The sequence below is a fragment of the Lutjanus erythropterus genome, chromosome 11 (assembly GCF_056507025.1).
Source record: "Lutjanus erythropterus isolate fLutEry1 chromosome 11, fLutEry1.hap2, whole genome shotgun sequence".
Classification (NCBI taxonomy): domain Eukaryota; kingdom Metazoa; phylum Chordata; class Actinopteri; order Lutjaniformes; family Lutjanidae; genus Lutjanus; species Lutjanus erythropterus.
In genome coordinates, this window is record NC_139327.1 from 18,387,543 (window position 1) to 18,408,073 (window position 20,531).

At 39.9% G+C, this 20,531-nt stretch overlaps 1 protein-coding gene across 1 annotated transcript in view; it reads right to left on the reverse strand.

The window, feature by feature from the left end:
• Nucleotides 1-13,999, reverse strand: part of LOC146318903 (ephrin type-B receptor 4a-like) — a 50,917-nt gene extending 36,918 nt beyond the window's left edge. Inside the window, exon 1 of the mRNA XM_084731114.1 lies at nucleotides 13,026-13,999. Coding sequence (XP_084587240.1) covers nucleotides 13,026-13,104 — 79 coding nt within the window. The 5' untranslated portion in view covers nucleotides 13,105-13,999. The remainder of the gene's footprint in view (nucleotides 1-13,025) is intronic.
• Nucleotides 14,000-20,531: the final 6,532 nt, after the last annotated feature.

The window sequence follows — 20,531 nt, forward strand, 5'->3', positions numbered from 1 at the left end:
AAATCAGACTGTTATTATTGTGACATATATTGTGATTGCAATGTGATTAACAATCATTTTTGCATCACAATTTACATTTAAAAAAATAAAAATCATGATGGTGTGACATTTGTTGGGGTCTTTACTAAACAAACATGTTTATGTACATCTGGAGAGCAAGATTTGTAGACCTGGACATCTCTTTTTCATTTATCCTTGGGAAAAAAAATGCAGCCTCTGTAAATTGGATATTGCACTTAGCTGCACTGCAATTTCAAATAATATTTCCATCATCTGTGCAGCCTTAATACAAAGACATCACAGTTTCTCCACCAATATTCAATATTTTCTAAAATTTCTGTATCCACTTTAATTTCCTACACTAAATCATACCTGCAGCTGTAGACAGGAGGAAGAGAGTAGCTTGAAATGTGGGTCACATGTATTGACTAGTCTAGCCAGACACATCATTATCATTCATCTTTATGTACATAGTGAGTCTGCTGGAGTCTGCCTGAATTAAGGGAAGTGACTTTAATTCTACAATATTACTTACATGCACACACGACGACGGGTGTTCCTTGTTTTTGTATGAGCATGTCACACTTTCAAAACTCATGCTGTAACCTCCTCTGAGTTAAAAAAAAAAAAAAAACAACAACAACAAAAAAAAACATTTATTATTTCTTTCCAGAGACCTTGATTCTACAAGATTGAAAGGCAAGTGCCTCAGTAAACAGATGTGTGCTGCACAGTACATTTTAGCACTTTGGTCTTTAAAAAGACAATTTCTGTGATCCCGTTTTTTTACAGACATGCTTTTGGTAAAAGGTTTTACTTTGTTAGCTGCTGTCAAAGGCTACATTCTGTGCAACTGCAGCGTCGAAGAGAAAATGAGCTACACAAAAACTCAAAGCCACACTACTCAGAAAAGACGTTTACATTGGGAAATGATCCTCTGCTCATTGATTCATCATCTGGGTGATGTGCTAGTCAACATCAGAGCAAGCAGTCTAGATCCTGTGATCAGACTTGGCAAGAAGAAAGCGCCACATTTGCATGCTCGACTGCAAACAGACAAATGTCACACATTTTCAGCTTGTTATGCGACAGAAAAAAAATTAAAGATCATCTATCACTTTGGAAGGAAAATTACACATAACGGAGATGGAAAGCTGCCAATACATCTGTGTTTTTTCCTCACAAACCAAATTCAGGTCTGACAACTTCATACAGACACTTCCCTGCTTTGTATCTGCAAGCTATCACATATCATCCCTCTGTGGTCCAAACTGCCCTCTACAAACCAACAAGCCTAAAGCTGCTGTCTCCTTTATAGGTGGCTTGAAGGCAGCTGCTCTTCTGTGAAGCCGAGCTGAGCTGTGTGTCATCACGGCAGAGGCACCACGGAAAAGAACAGGTTATGTGCTTGTTTTCAAACACTTTCTCAAATCCTTCAAGAGGATATTCATCTTCTTGTCTTCTCTAGTCCACAAGGAGCCCTGAGGTCAAGGGTCACTCATAGCCTGGCACCCCTGCAGGGCACAGAAATCTGGGATGATCTTCCTAACCAGCAGGAGACTCTGCCACCCCCGTGTCTGCTGTGTCTTCCAGTAATTAGACCTGATAGTTTGCCACCTAGAGAACTAAAGATCAATTATTAGCATCTTTGTGTCTCGTGTCATTTGATCATGAAAAGAAAGACTGGGATCCACTTAAAAATATTTGAATGTGCACGTTCATCTATGGATGATATTTAAGATAGTGATATTTAATAGAGCTACAACATCAAAATATATAGTCAGTGTATTATCTACAGTAGACGAGAGGGTCACCAGCACAGAAGCTTAGAAATGAACTGCTGTGGAGATACGCAACAAAAGGTATTTTAGTCAGTTTAAGTGTGAACTTAATCTAGAATATTTTCACTGCTTTACTTTGCCATGAGACAGCCTTTCCCAATGGAAAACTGCTGTTATATAAATCTTATGTCACACAATAACACAAACTAACAAATGGAGAGAGTGGCAGACCAGTAACTAAAGTGTTCTGTGAGGTAACATCACTGACCTATGAAGTTTGGTTGGACAAGAGAGAGCGATACAGAATGGTGGTTTTCTGTCAGAAAAGACTGTCTAATGAAAAAGTGAAGCAGTGAAAATATTCTAAATATAGTGTAACCTTTTTCACTTTCAGCTGGACCCTGTCCACAGGAGTTCATAGCTTCCCTTCTGTGTACTCCTCCCTGCTTTTCAAAACTGGGAGTATACATAGACTATCAGTAAGTACTTCATATAATCAAATAATCAAAACAATCCCTTTAGTGTGTGCATTCTCTTACAGAATTGAGCAATGTAAAGCTGCAGCAGTAACATTAAGTTTCATTCCTCAGAGTAGAAAAGGCACAGAAATGTGAACTTTTATGAAGTACTTTATGACAGGTGACCTATCTTATTTCAAATCTGGCTTGATGAAAAATCCACACAGCTGAATCTACTGCTGTGATGCATCTAACGAACTCGAACTCTCAATGAGCCCCAAAAGCGTCGACTGCTGTACTTAAAACAGAGTTTTTATCAAAGCCTTTACTAAAGCAGAATCTACAATTCATTTTGGGGGGTGAATAAAAAATCTTGCCGAAGAAGAAAAATGCACACACACACTAACACACACACACACACACACACACACACACAGAGCTTTCAGTGACTAATCTGCTGTGGGAGGTGGACAGCTTGAAGCTAACAGTGCAGACTCCAGCTAAATAAACCATCTAAGGATTGACACATCTAAGTAGAGATACAAGAAAACAGACTCTCTGCGAGAATTTTCTCTTTTATTCTGACACATCACGCCTTTTCATATTCGAGCGACAACAGAAACACTGAGAGCTGATTCTCTTCATCAGGGTATGCATTGCTCCAACAAGCCTGGGAGTGAGTGTTTGTGTGGCAGTGACCGATATATCCAGTATAAAGATAGACTCATTTTTTGGATGTGAGGCCATTTGTTAGAGTACAAAGAGCATCATTTTCCTTCCCCAGCCAGCCGTATTATGCTTTCAGCAAGGAGTGAAATCAGTAGTTTACAAACTGTTTGTGAATTTCAAAACCGCACTTTTGTCCAATCTCAGAAAAATAGCCTGTGTTCGATAGCACAATGGCTCTTCTCCCATGATTGCAGAGGGTTGAGCGGGGACAGCAATCGGTAATGGTGATATGGAAGAATATGAGGGGAGGCACATTTTGCTTTCAGTACCTCTTAGAAACAAGATACCAAGCTGCCAACAAAGGTGTTTAAAGCTTCTTTAACTGAACTGACCCACTCCTTTTTGGAGCATGACTCCCTCTTAAAGCTCTTAGCTGTGTGCGAGCTGTAGGAGGGCAGCTAGCACACAGGAATGTCTCTGTTATGCCATACATAGCAGAGAGCCCACTTGGTTCAATGCGGTATATGAAAGCAGGCCCTGGGAGACATGCTGAAGCCGTGCGCAAGCATGAAGGTGGGAGCAAAAACACGTACATGTGGTGTCCTCTAGGTTGTCGTCGAACAGAGTGAATTGCATTTTAACTTAAAACGGGCATATCAAACAGAAGATGTAGGTCAACCTGTGACGCAGGGAGGAAAATATCCCAGACTCAAATCGAATCAACTCTACTGATGGTGCATGCTTCAAGCTGAGAATTTTTTTTTTTACATCAAGGTTGCTTTTTTTAATCAATTCTTGCACATCCAGCCTCAGACATCTCACCAGCCTCATGTTGCTTTTTTCCCCCCTTGCTGCAAGATTTCAGTCTATTTTTGAATGTAACGACAAAAACATTGCAAGGCAACAATGGCATGGAGAAAGCGCTTCACAAAAGATTCTTTTCCCCAACACAAAGCTCCGTATGCTTCAAATAACAGCTGTGATTAGAATGCAAGATAAATGAGAAAGATGGACCTGAGATAAATAGCTCCTTCTCAGTTGTTGTCTCCCAATTAAAGGCCTTTTAATCCCTCTGTTATAATCGCATATTCATCCCCATCACATATATCTCACACATCTGGCCCCAGGTGCATGTGATTACAGAATGCAAATAGGCAATACACCTACTTTGCTCATTATGCAGTGTGCAGACGTGCACATGCTTGCACCCTCCTTGCCCTCGCTGTACTTGCTCTTTCTATTTCGTTGACTCACGCCGGTCTCCCCATCTCTCCTTGACTCACTTCAAAGAGAACCCCCATCCCTCTAAAAGTGCCATTCTCCTTGGTGCTTATGGCTGATAGGCTGTGGCCTCATTCCCTCTCTGCTGCAGCCTGTCCCCATTGTGTCCCACTCTCAGAGAGTAGCGTGTGGGTGGAGGACAGACTGGCTCTCCAAAGTGAATGCCTGACATGGATGTATGGGCTGGGGGTGTATCCTCTCAGTGAGCTAAACTATCATCCACCTGCAATTCCCCCGCTGCCATATGCATCCTTCTCGGCACGAGAGGAGGGGAAAAAGGGAGAGAGACACGGACTGAGAGTACTTGTGGCACTCGGATGCCTGTTTAACTCTTGAGGAAGCTAATCATCGGATTGAGGTACTGAGGATGATGGGCTACAGGCTTTCAGAGAGGGGGGAGGTTGCTTTAAATGCAAATCCCTTTCTTATAAAAATCGGTTCCGTTTAAAAGGATTTCTGGGAAACGATCCACATTTCCACGGCAGGGGAGACAGTCAGCAAGAGAAAACAGCATAGCACCAGTCAAACATCAAGGAGACAGAGGACGTGGAAAGAGTAGCAAAAGAAAAGGCTACATGTCTGTGAAAGAAGGGATTGAGGCTCAAGTAAGGCCTCTGAGATAAAAACATCCTTTCTGCATTTGAGACACTTAGTGAGTTTTAGTTTAGATTGAGAGGCATTTATGCTATTCATCGCGCTAGTTTTAGCAAGGAGGAGGCAGGAGGTGAAAGAATAAACAGACAGACAGATTGTGAAAAAAAAAGCGGTAATGTCACCATTTTTGAGCCTTTTTAGAGGGTTGATGTAAATCTTGCCTCTGGCCTAAAAACATCTATCAGCAGGTTACATAAATCTGAGCCCTGAATGTTTTGTTTAATTCCATATAGAAGAGGAAGCCCGTCACATGTTCTTTAGCTGATATGAGCAACCGGTGAGTGTCGCAGTATTTCTTTTAAAGGGATAGTTCAGATTATTTCAAGTAGGGGGTTATGAAGTACTTATCAATAAGTGTATTAGCTACAGCAGATGCTGACTGGCACACCCCCAGTTTGGAGAAGCAGAGAGGGGCACCAGCACAGAAGAGAACCAATGAACTGCTGCGGACAGGGTCAGCAACAAAAGGTATTGTAGCCACCGTGCTGGTGCTCCGTTCTGCTTCTCCAAACTGGTGCCATGCAGACCGCCATTTACTGTTGGTTAGACCCTTACTATTGATAAGTATCTCATGCAACCCCATATCAAATAATCTGAACTATCCCTTTAAGGCAAGATACAGATGTGCATTGGCTTCCCTTGCTGCTTCCACCCATCCACTTACCAATCAACAGTACTGTATAAAGATTTTCAGAGAGCTTGTGCTGGTGGGAAAATTTGGGCATATGTGTCAACCCACTCATATTAGAGCAGGGCAATATATCAGATTTTAGGCTTTTTTTTCCCAATATGTATGGTGGTATTTTTTTTAATTTACAATATGTTTTAAATCATGTAACTCTAATGGAAATGTGAATTTATTACTCTGTTGTCTCATCACTCCCACTTGGCCCCTGGCACATCTACTTGTAGTTGTGCAAACTCATTTTTCAGACTGGAGGCTGCATGCATGTTATTTCACGTGCCAAACAAAAGATGTTAATGTCAACTCTTTTGTATACAGTTGGTTTGGTTTTGGAGGGTGAGATATGCAACAAACCACTGCTGCTTTGTGCAAAGTTTGCAAAAGACGGGATGACACTTCACCCCTCTCCATCAGCAGAAGCCGAAAAGTGCTATTGGTGTTTTTCACCCAAACAACCAGACAGGCTTTTGCTAAACAAATGACACTGGCAGATGCACTCTCTTGTTGCACGCTATGTAAAAAGATGATTTGTAAATACAAGGAGGTAGCAGCTGCAGTAACACACCATATTGCAGATGATATACTCCCGATTGCCAGTATATAGAAGGATTTACAATGCTGTAAAAGCTATAAGAGCCAGGTCCAAGCCTCCTAGCCAAAAATAAATAATTTTATAAAGAGACACTGCTTTTACTTGAAAGTAATGCTTAGCAGACAGTCACACATCAACTACAGAATTTCAGCTATATCTTACCACTGGAAACACAGGAAATCTGGGGGAGGGGGAATTCAAATATCCCCCCAAAAAAGGTTAATAAATTTGACTGGAAAAAAACAATATACTATTAAAAATAAAATGCTACTAAGTGCAATGGAAAAAGACTTAATGAATTAATCATGACATACATGAAGAATGTCAATTATTTGTCACTGAAGGTCCCCTGCATTTTCTGGAAATTTGACTGAAAATTGCGCCACATCTGGATTAAGGTTGGGAAAGAAAAATCAGTTTTCCTAGGTATCATAATAGTTTGATTTATGGTCCCTGAATCATTTTTTTAAATTCCTGAATCGATTTTTATAAAACACTAATGCTCAATATGCTAGCTTGATGCTAAAACATCATGGGAATTACCATTAATACGCTATCAAAAATTAGCATTGCAAACATGGTAATATTATCTGAACAAACAGATAATTTTACTTCACGTGCTTAACATAAAAAGATGTGTGCGCACACTTTCAGGCACATAATTCCTGCTCTGTGGAAACAAACTAATAGTTGCTGACTTCAGAGGTAAACTCAATCTGCTACTCTGGCCTCAACACTTCACACTGTCTGTACAGCAACCTCAAAGGGTCAAAACTAATAATTCCCCAATAGGTTTAAAAAATACAACTATCACATGATGGAAACAAGAGGAGAGGAGAGGGCAGCACACATATTATTGTCTATTTTATTTATTAATCTAATAGCTAGCTTGATGAGTAGGAACACCTAAATGCAGCAGTTTACTTCAAAAAGTATTTTCTTCACTATTTTTACATGCGGGATGGAAATTATGCTGCTGAAATAAAACTACAAATTTTGGAAATAAGACTTTTGCTATACCATCTTTATAAGTTCATGATTCAACTTTTTCCCATGGTCTAGTGTTAAAAAGCGAACAAACCCCACAATAAATCATAATACTGAATCGCATTTTTTGAGAACTGTGACATTGTGACAGCATTGAATCAGTGTGTTGTATTAACTTTGACAGCCTACAAAACTATCCGAACTCAAATGATAACACACCTGATCCAGCAGTGCTGGCTCTCAAATAATGTCTTCAAGCCACGGAGATCAGATGCAACATAATATGTCGTCCACCTGGGTGAAAACACGTCCTGTAAGTCTAGATGGGTGCCGAAAAGTTTAAGCTCTGGACCTGAACAGGTGGAAAAGACTGCAGTGCTTTTGTCACAGGCTGCATCTTGCCATTGGTAAGAGAGAGAAACAGTATGTGCAAGGAATAAAGAGGGGCATGAGAAAAACAAGATGGGTACTTCACAGGTTGAGCCTGTGTGTGGGAGGATAAGGAACATTTAGCTTACATTTATAAAGTTAAATATGTTTTAAAATCATAGTAGGGTGATATTAGTGAGAATTATTAATACTGGATAAAAAGCTTACGCCTTTTCAGTTTGGCCTTGGTTATACTTTTCTGTACATGATACATTTTTTAAATGCAAGGCCAGGAAGAGAGAGTTTTCTCTGTGTGTGTGTATGCAGCAACGTCATGTGCATCCTTGCCACTAATTTCCACCCAAAGCTCGCTATTAATTTCCAGCCAAAGTAATTATCTGATCAAGAGGTCCGTGTTTTAATCTTCCTGGAGACAGAAGGAAGAGAGATCCATGCGCTGAACGAGCAAGTGGTGTGTGTAAGTGAGTCATTTATCCTTTAGTTGGAAAAGGAGGAGAGATTTGGCAGCTGTGAGCTTCATCTACCCTCCCATCAGTTCATTACAGAATTCCCTACTAGGTGGAGAACAAGGGGGAGGATGATCCAGAGTGTGCTGGCAGAGGCTGGCAGAGGAGCGGGCCATTACCCAAGACACGCAAACCAGACATCTTGTTCACACTTGGCAAGACACAGATGTTCGGGGGTCGGTCGACAAGGCGCTTCGACCCCTCAGCTCCCGACTACATGTCCGTCTCCACATCGAGCCTGTACTGCACCTGTTTGGACACCAGCAAGGCAAAAACAGAGCCAAGTCGACTGAGACTATTCCGGATTTTCTTTAAAGGGACAAAATGATTCTGCTACCAAAAGCCTGCTGGGGATCGCTTCCCATACACAGAACTGAGGTAAAAAGGGTAGATCGGAGGATTTGAGGAGGTACTTCAATCGATAGTTAGTGTATTATCAACCAGCATGGAAGTGAAGAAATGTACCCTTGTGGACAGTGTCAACAACAAAAGGTATTCTAGGCATTTAGAAAAGTTCCACCAAAAAAAAAAATCAATATTAGCGTGAGCTTTATTTAGAATATTTTCACTGCTTCATTTTAACGTCAGATAGTCTTTTCTGATTGGAAACAGTGGTTGTATGAGTCAAATATTGCTCCAACCAAACTCCATAAAATCAAAAGTAATTTTCCTGCTTAGAACACAGGAGTTGCTGATCTACCACTGCCTTGATCTGTTAGTTTGAGTTATTGTGTAACTTCAGTGTTTTAACCAATTGAAGCACCGGTAGACCATCAACTCCCGTGTTTGGTTGATGATTTCCCCTATGGTGTTTGGCTGGTTTGGAGAGAGCAATATTTGTCTAATTATTACAGCAGTTTCCTGTCTGAAAAGTCTGTCTGACTACACTGTAAAGCAGCGAAAACATTTTAAATTTACCGTATACTTAAACTGATACTGATTTTTTGATGTGGACCTTTTTACAAGTGGCACACAGCAGTACATAGCTTAGCTTCCATGCTGGTACTCTTCTCTACTTCTCTAAACTGTAGGCATGCTGACTGGCACCTACTGTCACTAATAAACTAACTATTGATTAAGTACTTCATACTACTCCAAATAAAATGGTCCGAACTATTCCTTTAAGCCTATGTTATGTTCCAGAGAAAAGGACTGGTGAACTGAAAGTTAAGTGAGCGGTCTGGTCCCAGCTGTGGAACCTGCATCCACAGCAGCTGGAGAAGACGCTACAGTTCCTCTAAAGGTCTAAACCCTAGCTGCCAGAGAGCTCTGACCAAATGTTAAGTGCCCGGGAAAATCCCAAATTTCTCTCTTAAAGTCAACATGGTTTTTCCCGCAAGCATTCAGGCTCTCAGTAGCTGCGGTATTTTAACATCTTCTTTTGATGGGTGTGTACATACAAGCGGTATACTCAGGCTTCAAAACACCCATCAGAAAACCATGGGTGATGGTGTCACATGCTGTACACAACATCCATGTGTTTGTACAGTCTACAGTGGGAGCCACACTGCAAGTCCACCCCTCCAAGAAAGGGCATTTAACAGCAGCGGATATGGCGCCCAGCCTCAAACCAGAGCCAGTTGACAGATTCATGTTCCTGCCACAGAATATGTTTGGTCATGCATGTTCATGGTGTTCCTGTTTACAGCAACTTCTGATTGGAATGAACATACTTGGGAAAAAGTTTCATTGTTAAAGTGCTCATTGTTTTCATGGCAGATTTATTTTCTTAGTAACAAAACACTGGGAATTAGGCAGAGAAATGACTACTTTGTCGATGTTTTGTTTAACAACGTATATAGTATATATGTCCATTCTTGTGAGGCCAAAAAGCATGTGTGAAAAGTAACAAAGTACAAATACTTTGTTACTGTAGAGTAGTAGAGTTTTCAGGTATCTGTTTTCAGGTGTACTTAACTTGAGTTATTTATATTTCTGACTCAAGATGTACCAATCCACTTTTTTCAGTTCTGATTCGATTCCAGTACCTGAATAAGGATACTAATACAAGCAGCAGTAGTAATAGCAGCAGTAGTAGTAGTTGTACTAGTAGTTGGTAGTAGTACTAGTAGTAATTTTCCATGAGGCTGATACTGAACTTTAACTTAGTGGCAATATGTTCCCTGTCGGTTAATGATGCACATCCAGTCAGTTTACAACATCTGGAAAGCTTGTGTCGTTTGTGTAAAGTGCTGATATACACCGTATATTAATGCCCGGCCCTGATATCAACATTGGACTGGATCTTATCTCTATTTCGGAAGGTATTTACTTTTACTCCCTACATTTCAGCACCAATATCTGTACTTGTAATTTTGTACTCCTTACATTTTCAAAACAGAGTTGTTCCTTTTGTTTTAATGAATTTGGGGGTCATTATTTATTATTTTTCTTTTGTGTCATTGCGTAACAAGACAAAAACAAAGTAAAAGATGTAATGAGAAAAACCAGACAGAGAGGAAAACTTGACCACTGAGAAAAGGTGATGTTAGCCTTGCACAGATACAGTCTGTAGAAATGTCCTTCAGAGGGTTATTTTTTTCTTTTATACTTTGAGTACATTTTAGAGCCTCTACCTTTTCATTTTACTTGACTGAATAAGTTGAACTCTGCTTTTCTCCACAAGTATCTGTATTTCTATTTGGGTAAAAAATGTGTTCTTTTGCCACCTCTGCCTATTAGTGAGGGGAAATGACATCTAGAAAACATGGCACAATGAAACCACACCACCATAAGCAGCTGCATATAAAGCAACACAGACAATCAACCAGAAAAAGCCTGATGGAGAATAAAGAGTAGTCCTTCACAGGAACACAACAGCATGCAGCATGCACAGTAGTAAGGTACTTTTTATTGCAGTAAGGTACTTTTAAAAACCCAGCAATTCAACAGCTCTTTAAGAAACCCACTTGTGATCCTTTGATCCTCTGTAAAGCAGGGGCCTATTATTTCAAAAGACCATTTTCTATCAGAGATTTTATAGAAAGGTGTCTCAGTAGCATACTTAATAAACTCATATCAGTATTTAGTTCACTCCACAGCACTGAAACTTGCCCATTATTGTCACAAAAAAACAGACGTGGCAGGAGTTGATTCTGATCTGTCAATGGGGCTCAGTGTTCCACCTCTGCATTAAGCAAATTACCCAGAAACCAGCCCTGTTGTTATGCTGATGATGCCAGGCTATACTCTTCTGTGAAAAACAGACAATTTGAAACCCTCATTTCCTTTAACATTGGGACAGCTAATTTCAAGGCTGTCTTGTTTGTCCCTCCAGGGTTCACAAAACCGATCCAAGATAATTTGCCTGTTAATGTCAAGTCTGCTGCTGGAAAGGAATATAAATTATGATCGAGATTATGTTTTTGATACAAGGTGTTAGAGGTTTTCCCTTAAAGCTAAATGTAAAAGCTAAAATGCCTCCCTTAGATCTCCACATCAACCCACAGAAGCCACATCAGCCCAATATTAGCCTCGGTGTACCAACTGTTGTATTGATTTTAGGGTGAACTCGTTAAGGGTCCCAAGGGTGCCACCTGGGAACCTTTTGATGACTTGAAAGTGAAAAGTAATAGTGACTAGGTCCCAGATATTGCCTTCCTGGAGATATAAGGAGGGCAAAACCAGTATTGTTGTTATTTCTTTAGCAACAGTGTGGAAGAAACCTTTTCAAAATAAGCTAAATAGGCCACTGCAAGAAGAATGTAAAGATTTCATGAACACCTCTATGGTAGGATTAATGATATGTCTGTAACATACAGTTTTATTAATTAATGATGTGGCAGTCACATCCTGCTATAACTGCAAAGATTAGCTGATAAATCAGTTAGTGTTCAACTATTTAACCATTTTCATAATCAATTAATCATTTTGAGTTCTTTTTTCTGAAAAAAAAAAGTCAAAATTCTCTGATTTTAGCATCTCAAATGTAAATATTTTCTGGTTTATTTAGTCCTCTATAATGAACAACTGAGCATATTTGGGCTGTGCTCAAAACAAGACATTTAAGGACATCACCTTAGACGTCTTTTGTCCAACCAACAGTTGCAAAACCAAAGAGTCTTCATTTACTTTCATAAATTAGAAAGAAAAGCATCAAATTCTTACATTTAAGGAGCTGGAAAAAACAAATGTTTGATATTTTTGTTTGAAAAATAATCCAAATGATTGATCAATTATCAAAACACTTGGAAACTAATCTCCTTTTGACTGATTAACTGACTAATGGTTGCAGCTCTAAAAAGTGAAAACTAATAGTGGCTGGTCATAGAAATGGTCTTCCTAAAGATATCAGGGGGATAAAAAACAATATTTTTGTAATTTCTTTGTAAACACTGTGGTGAAACCCTTTTAAAATAATATAAATAGCCCATTGTGAGAAGAAAAAGAAGAGGAAGATCACAATTTATAAACGCTTCCTGGACTGCAGCTAACTGCTTTGTTGTTTTTTTGTTTATTATTTTCTTGATTAATCAATTAGTCAAGTCCATACAATGTCAGAATACAGTGAAAATTTGTTTGGGTTTCCCAAACTAAAGATGATGTCCTCAAATGTCTTGTTTTTGTCCACAAGATGTTCAGTTTTCTGTCATACAGGACTAAAGAAACCAGAAAATATTCATATTTAAGAAGCTGGGGAATCAGAGAATTTGTAGGCCAATATTTTTTTCTTGAAAGCCGACTCAAAACAATCGATTATCAAAATGGTTACTGTTTAATTTAATAGTTGACAAATCGATTAGCTCTAGAGCCCTAAACACTTCCATGGTGGGATTAATGATATGACTGTAGCATACAGTAGTTGCAGCCCTATATCCTGCCATATTTCCGACTATTCGCCTGAGATTTGGGTTTATTTCTTACCTAATCCTTGCATTAAATGCTTTTAAATCATCTTGTGGTTTGACTACACTTCTTTTAGTTAAAAAGAACAGCATGCAATACTAATTGGACATCTCACTCAGCCATGCAACTACAGACAGCAAGTCTCAGCAGCATTTTGAAGGAAAACTCCAGACTCACCCTCCTCTGCAGAAGCCAGTAGAGCCAAGTCCAGGAAGATGGAGCCCAGCAGGACAATGCTCCAGTATGTCAGCTCCATAGTGCTGGTGCTAAATGGAAGAAAACGAACCGACTTCTGCTTTGCCTTGAATCAGAAATCAAGTGGCACTGGCGGCTCGGCTGTGCACTCAATGACCGCAAACCAGTCCGCATTTAAAGTGGACTTCAGTTCAGAGAGCCTGTGGTCAAAACACTGCAGTAGGAGAGACACACTTTGGCTGTGTGAGTGTGGACGTAAAGCACCTATAGCTGCTCTTTAAATTTGGAGAGTTGCAACTTCTCTCGATTGTCCAACTTTGTGTAGTGGTGAAAAGTCTGACCAGGCAGAAAAACAAACCAGTGTTGCAGCTCCTCTCTCCCACCTCAGTCCTCTGTCAGCACAGCAGCTGCATGCTTCAAACTTGTTGTCTCCTCGGCTTTAAAACGCTCTTTGTGCTCCACACCTCTTCTTCTCCTTCTTCTCCCAATTTCTTCTACCCCTCAGCTCGATGACCGAGCAGGCTCAAACCGCAACCAGGGCACCTCACTGCTGCATGTGTGTTAGTAGTGGCAGAGATGATCCTCATTATCAGCCGGTTCATACCTGCTTCCACATTTTCCTGTCATGTTCGGGAGAAACAGTCCAGCAAGTGTGTTTCGTTCCTTTTCTCTCCTTCAGCACCACCAGACTGTTTTGGCTGCGAGGTGGGGGGAAAAAAAAAATCCACAAAAGGTGGTGGTGGGGATGTTAACGCGACACGTCTAGCCTGGCCTGGATTAAAACAGGCAGAATTTGGCAGAAACTCCGGGAAAATGTCTGGTTTGTTCTCCGGGCAAGTCCGCAGACGGACTGGTCGCACAGCGGGTATTAAAAGTTGTGCGCTAAAGTATCTCGTAGGGCTGACTACAGTAAGCTGGTCACCGAAGTCTTCATCACCGCATCAAGCCCGGAGTCGAATGGCACCAGCAAGCTCCGCCCACTCCCGTTTCCATAACAGCAGAGTCAAGAGCGGGAAATAAAACACCGAGCATCCGGAGAGCGCCTTCAAAATTAAACCCACAACCGCAAACGTTTGGAAAGTAGAGAATATTATTTTTTTTGCACAATATACTGTATGTATTACTTTTATCAATACACAACTCAGGCAGTTATAGAGGCAATAATTTAAAAAAATATATATAAAATATATCAAAAACAGCAAATAGACAAAAGATATAAAATAAAAAAAAATACTACATAACAGAGAGCAGGAATAAATCATGATCCAAATTAGCAAGATATGTAAAAAAAAAAAAGAAAAAAAGTACTCCAGACTCCACCTGTTAGCAAGAAAGTCAAATTAATTTGGTAAATAAGGCATTAGAGTCTTCAGTCCTAATTTCGACACACAAATTATAGATAAAAAGGAAAATAACATAGTATTTTCATTTATTTACTAATTTGCTTATTTATTGATTGATTTACAAAATACATTTCGTATTTGGATTTAGATATCTGTTTATAAACTGAGGTTAGCAGTTATTGATTCCACGCTATACAACCATTTCACCATCTCTCTCCATTGGTTTAATGTTCATGGTTGTAATACATTTTTTGTTATTAGAAGTAGCACTTCTGTGAAATATTTCTGATTTGGTCATAATAGAATTCTCAGAATTGTACCCTCTGCCACAAAAAAAGTGTATGAATTCTGGCTGATATCCACTGTCAACTTAATCTCCACTTCAGTGTCGTTATTATTTTTGTTCAGTCCCAGAGGATGTGAGTGTATGACCTCCCACTAATTCACATATTCCAATTAAGAATTAAACAAATTGTTTTATTGTGTTTTGTTCTCACAAAGTGATCCTGTAGCATTTGTAACTATTTGATTAAAGTGTCACAGCACCAAACAGAAGTTAAAAAAAAAGATAAATATAGGTAAGGGAAGTAACCTGATAAAACATATTTTATATGGTATGAGTATCTACTATATAAATTGACCAGCAAAAAAAATCAAAATGGCCATCGATACTGTATATCATAAATGAACAGCTTGCATAGACACCATACATACACTTCCTATATGCCATCACTGCCTGGAACAATGTGTGCAGTCTTGACAATATCTTTTCCAGCACATGCGCCTGTTCATGTTGATGAGGCTAGTCATCCAGATAAACCTATTGTTCATATAAGTTCAAAGGGGTTTTCCACTGGGACACATCTGAAATTCTTCATACATGCAGTCATGTTAGCAATGTGGGAAGGTCACTCATCTTGTGACCTGTTTTCTAATTACATTAACATTTATAATAACATCTAGGTACTTTCCCACATTGGCACTAAGCCTTTGGCACTATTCCACTTTACTTAACCAGCCCTCTTTGTTCTTCTCCCTGTTTCAAATTCAGGTGGTGTCTGATCCAGATGGAGCTCCCATTTGTTTTATACATGAAAGACGTTTCAGGTAGACACGGAGCAAAGGCAAGATGCATGCTTTTATTGTGACAACAGATTCGCGCGACTTCCGGTGTTATTTAGAGTTTTTTTTCTTGACTCCAAAACAACAATTAAGTCCGTCCTATCTACAAGTACTGGCATGCTGTTTCAGTAAACTGTCCTCTAAATGGAACCTGCAGGTGGTACGATCAGCTCTGCCCCTGAGAGCTGCTTCAGTGTCCCGATGTTGGCCCGAGCCGAGGAAGCTGAAAGAGAAGGAAGGGTCATTACACCATTAACATTATATCCTCCAGACTTTTGGTTCCAGCTCTATTGAAGCTTATGGCTGATGCAATGTCAACCCTGCTATTTGGACACCAACAGCCAATAAACAAAGGCGCACATTTGGGAAAGTCAGTCAGTATGTTAGACTATTTCTTTCATTTTGTAACCGCAACCAGCAGCTCTACAGATCACTCCATCAGTGAGTCAGTCCATAAAAAACTACCCACCACACTTTTCACTCTTGGAGGCTGAAATTTGGCATGGAGGTCAATTGTGAAGGTGAATGTCTGTGTTTACTCCAGTTTCCTAAAAGAGGGTGTCGCAAAGGGAGTGGCCCGCCACAAAAAGGTGCATGACTTCCAAATGCAACCACAGGCTCACACATGATTTTGTGAAAAGGTTGGTTATTAGCCAAAAGACAGCTCAGTAACTGTTCATGCCAACTGGCAAAAACAGAGCGTGGCAATGGGAGTGGCCTATATATAAAAAAAAAAAACAGAATTTCCAAGTGGATTACCGCACCATGACCAAACTTGTGAATCGTTTGCCATAGACTCCTGTGAGAGGCAACATTTCACTCAGTAGATTTCCATTTTCATCAGCTGTTGCAACCCCTGCTCCCTACCTGTTAGTCCCACCCCCAAACATAACGAAATTCCCATGGGAGGCAACATTGGTCTCAACAGAGTTCAATTTCCATTTTGCAAATAAACCTTGCTCATATACCACACCCCATTAATGACTGTTTGTTTTAAGTATTAGTAGGAGGCATGACTAGACTCAGCAGAATTACTTTTTCGTTGTTGAGTTTGCCTCGTCCTCTATACTTTGCCACGCCCTCTTCATAACTCCTGAACCATTTATCGTACAGACAGAGCACATTTAATGCCCACCCACACCGGAAAGGAAAACAATTCATGTCTTTCCATCGACTAAGTTAAAGAACCCAGAACTAAATTTTTATAAGCTGCCAAACCAAAAAACGAGTCTTTATGAAGACAAAAGCGAATACAGACGTGAAACGTCAGCAGGATGAATGGGGAAACTGTGGGATCCTGATACTCAGTTACCTTATGCCTCGATTACAGTTGCTAATCGGACCACACAAACAGCAGAAATTTAAGATAACGTGGCTATAATGGTTATGATCTTTGTTAGGTTAGATGATGATCTTACCTGGTGATGCTGTCAAATAGTTGTTCATATTAAAGTGTTTTACCTGTGGCCATTCAATCAGATCATAACTCATAGAAAAACAAAGTAAGGAGAAGGAACACAGGTTTTCTGGAAATACTGAGTTTGTCAGTTTAACTTTTCCTCTCTGGCAGACATAGGGTGCTAAAATGAATCCACTGACATGCTGAAATCAAATGTTCTTAGAGAGCTACAGTCACTATGGTAGCCTTGAATCACTTGGTGTTGGGTTGCTGATCTTTTTCACCCGGGAGTATGACGTGTTGCATCTTCTATAAGGTTCAGTAGAACTGGCACCAAGCAGAGCACAGAATGTTCGTTACTAGTGTAATGATTCTTCTATCTTTTTTAGTTTCCTTGGCCCGAACTTAGCCCAACCTAAGCCCAGCTGGTAAAAAAAAGCAGTCAGATTGTGTACCTGTTTCTTGTGCTGACCAAAATCAAGCACATCTTTACTGAAATATGTTTGATATTATATGTAATGACTCCCCATTTTTGCCAATTAAGAGCCACAGAGAAGCTGCACTGAAGGGTATTTGACTTCAAGGGCACCTCAGCAGGGCTGCTAACTTCTATCACTGGGGATTGGGACACATCTAGGCGATGTTGTCACCACTTGAGGTCAAAGAAGCTGAAGTCTGCAAAATGCTGATAAACCAACTTAATACTTAACCTGACTATGATGCGTCCCTGCTGCCATATTGCCTATGCCAGATAAGACTGTCTGTTTCTCGCAGTCTGATGAGAAAATATTACTTTTGCATGATTAGCATGGCTAGCCTTAGAAATTAGCTCTCATGCATTTGTGCCACCTCACCGACCATTTTTAAAGTCATATGTTTTATGACAGCTCTCTCTTAAACATGCATATTTTTCTGCAACTAACCATCTGAACACAGCAAATTTTAATGAGAACCAGAACATTACCGATTCATTACATCAGTGTTGCAGCACAGCCTATTTTCTTATTTAATTAATGGGGGTTTTCCTCAAGGGGAGCTGAATGGAATCACTTTTTGAAGAAGATCTGGGAGAGACAGCGGCATAAATAAGAGAAAATGCTAATTTTAAGACTAAATGACAAAATGTAAATAAGACATTAGCAATTCAAGCTCACTAACAAGGCCAGACCAATGTTTAATTTTGGCAAGGCGAGGCCAGTGTTTCTTGTTCTCTGGGTTCAACTTGTGTCAAGTTTTTTTTTCCTACTGTCTATAAAGCAGAGTAATTGGGTGAAACTCTGAGTTACATTCAATTTATCTATCCTGTTGGCATCACCACAGGCGGTGCAATGCTGTATGTCCCAAAATTACTGAAGAAGTAATCTGAAAATGCACAAACATCAGACCGTGATGAGATCTATGGCACAAGAGAATAAGTGAAGTCAGTAGGAAAGTTCCACAATTCATCCTGACTCTAACAACGGCTGTTGCTTACTTCTGCAGCGACCGTCTTTTCTTTTCCCCTCTGCTCCTTTGTTCATATGTTAGTGTGTTATATAAGTGGATAGAAACTCAAAACAGCATGCATAAGGGCGATGCTTAGGGGTACTCAGCTCACCAAAGCTGTCACATTTACTGTATGCAGTGCATGAAATTCTTCTTCACAAGCTTTAATCAGGCTTTCACTTCCAGCACTGGCAGGCTGCAGTGGGAGCTTCAACAGGAAACAATCGCGAAACAAACGAGACTGAGAAATGTCCTTGGGAGGTTCCATTTTTCTTCTTCATTCTAAGTCTATAATTTGAAGAACCCCTTGAGTGTAAGACAGAAGAGCTTTGGGTTCAGAGTGACCTACCAACGGGAGAAAACAAGGCAATTTGTCAGCTGTTTGTGCACACTATGCTTCTATTTTTTTGTAGAGGCTGTGTTATCAGACACCTGAATGTCATCCCAGTTTTACTGTTTGTCACACATTGTTGGAAGCCTGTCAGAATGCACAGCTCCATGAGGTTTGTTTGGCTGGTTTGGGAGGGTCTCTCCTGCAAGAGGAAGAAGATGTAGAAGGAAGGAAATAAGCATAAGGACCTGCTTTGGAGTAAATACTTGGCCAAACATCACACAAGACTGTAACCACAATGCCTACCTTAACCAAAATGCTGTAGCTGCTTTAATGTCAAATATGACCATAGTTGATCACAGACCAATCAGACTGTGTTGTTATAGTAACGGCAATATTGATCTGTTAGTGTGTCGGTCAGTTCACCACTTTGGTCCAAAGTGAAATTTAAATGTATAGCCATGAAAATTTATGCAGACATTTGTGGTCACCTGAGAATGAACCCGTCTGACTTTTGGGTCCTCTGACTTATTATTTAGCACCATCATGGGATTAAATATTCGTTTTTTTAGTGAAATGTCTTGACAGCTGTTAAATGAATTGCCATGAAATTAAAAAAAAAACAAAAACAAAGATGCCCAGAGGATGAATCCTAGTGACTTTACCTCAAACAGATATTTGGGGCTTCCAGATAATTAATCCTGATTCCCTGACTTTTCCTCCAGCCACTATGAGGTTTGTGTTCTTACATGACAGGCCACAACAACTGTTAGATGGATCACCACGGCATTGGCAAAGATATCCATGCATTGTTGATGACTGATGCATGATCTCTTTGGTGATCTTTTACCTTTTTTTTCTATAGTCCTTTTATCAGGTAAAAATTTCAGTTGTCCAATACATTGGTTTATGAGCAAGTTCTTGTAAAACTAAAGACATTTCTTTCATCATCAACTGTCCTTTGTGTCCAGAGCTAATTAGCACATGTTAGCATGCTAACACTAATGACTAAAATAGATGATGAATAAACATTATACCTGCCAAACATCATGTTCATATTGTCATCTTGTACATATTAGTATGTTCACATTAGAATTTAAAAAAGACCCAACACAACTGATTTAATGAGACATGAAAGACAGAGGTGCTGGATTTTGAGGACAGGGTTGAGGAGCTTCCTTCAACTTTCCATGGCTGTAGGCTCTCCTTGTTTCCTCAAGCATATATTGTGAAGAGCTTTTGGATCGTCATAAGAGCAAAATGGCACAAAACATGCAATGAGCTGAACAGCTATACAACTTGAGAGTATACAACTTGGTTTGCACACCAAGAACAACTGTTTAAAAATACACGTTAGTATTCTTTGCCAAGCTTCTTGTGTAACAATGCAACAGCTCCTTCCTGACTCATTATAGAATCACTAGATAGGCATTTTCATTTCTGTTTCTCTTCTGTCACTTCTACATAGAGACAGAACAGAAACACTGCCTGCAATGTTCTCTAGAGCCTGTTTGTTTGCATTATCTCTTCTTTTCCAGCAGCACCTGGTACACTACAGTGTACTCTTCTTTAACTGTGTGTTTGGTATTTTGTGTTTTATTTCAGTAGGCACATGGGTGTATTAGCCAAAGCTTTTTAAAAATTCCCAAGGAAGCATATTTTTATACGCCATCATCCTAATTTTGGGATCAAATGTCATCATTGCTACTACAAAATGAAAATGTGCGCTTGGCTCAGGTGACATTATAAGCCCTCATGGGTTAAGCTCTGCCACTGCAGATGCAGCTTATAAAATGACACCAGAAGGC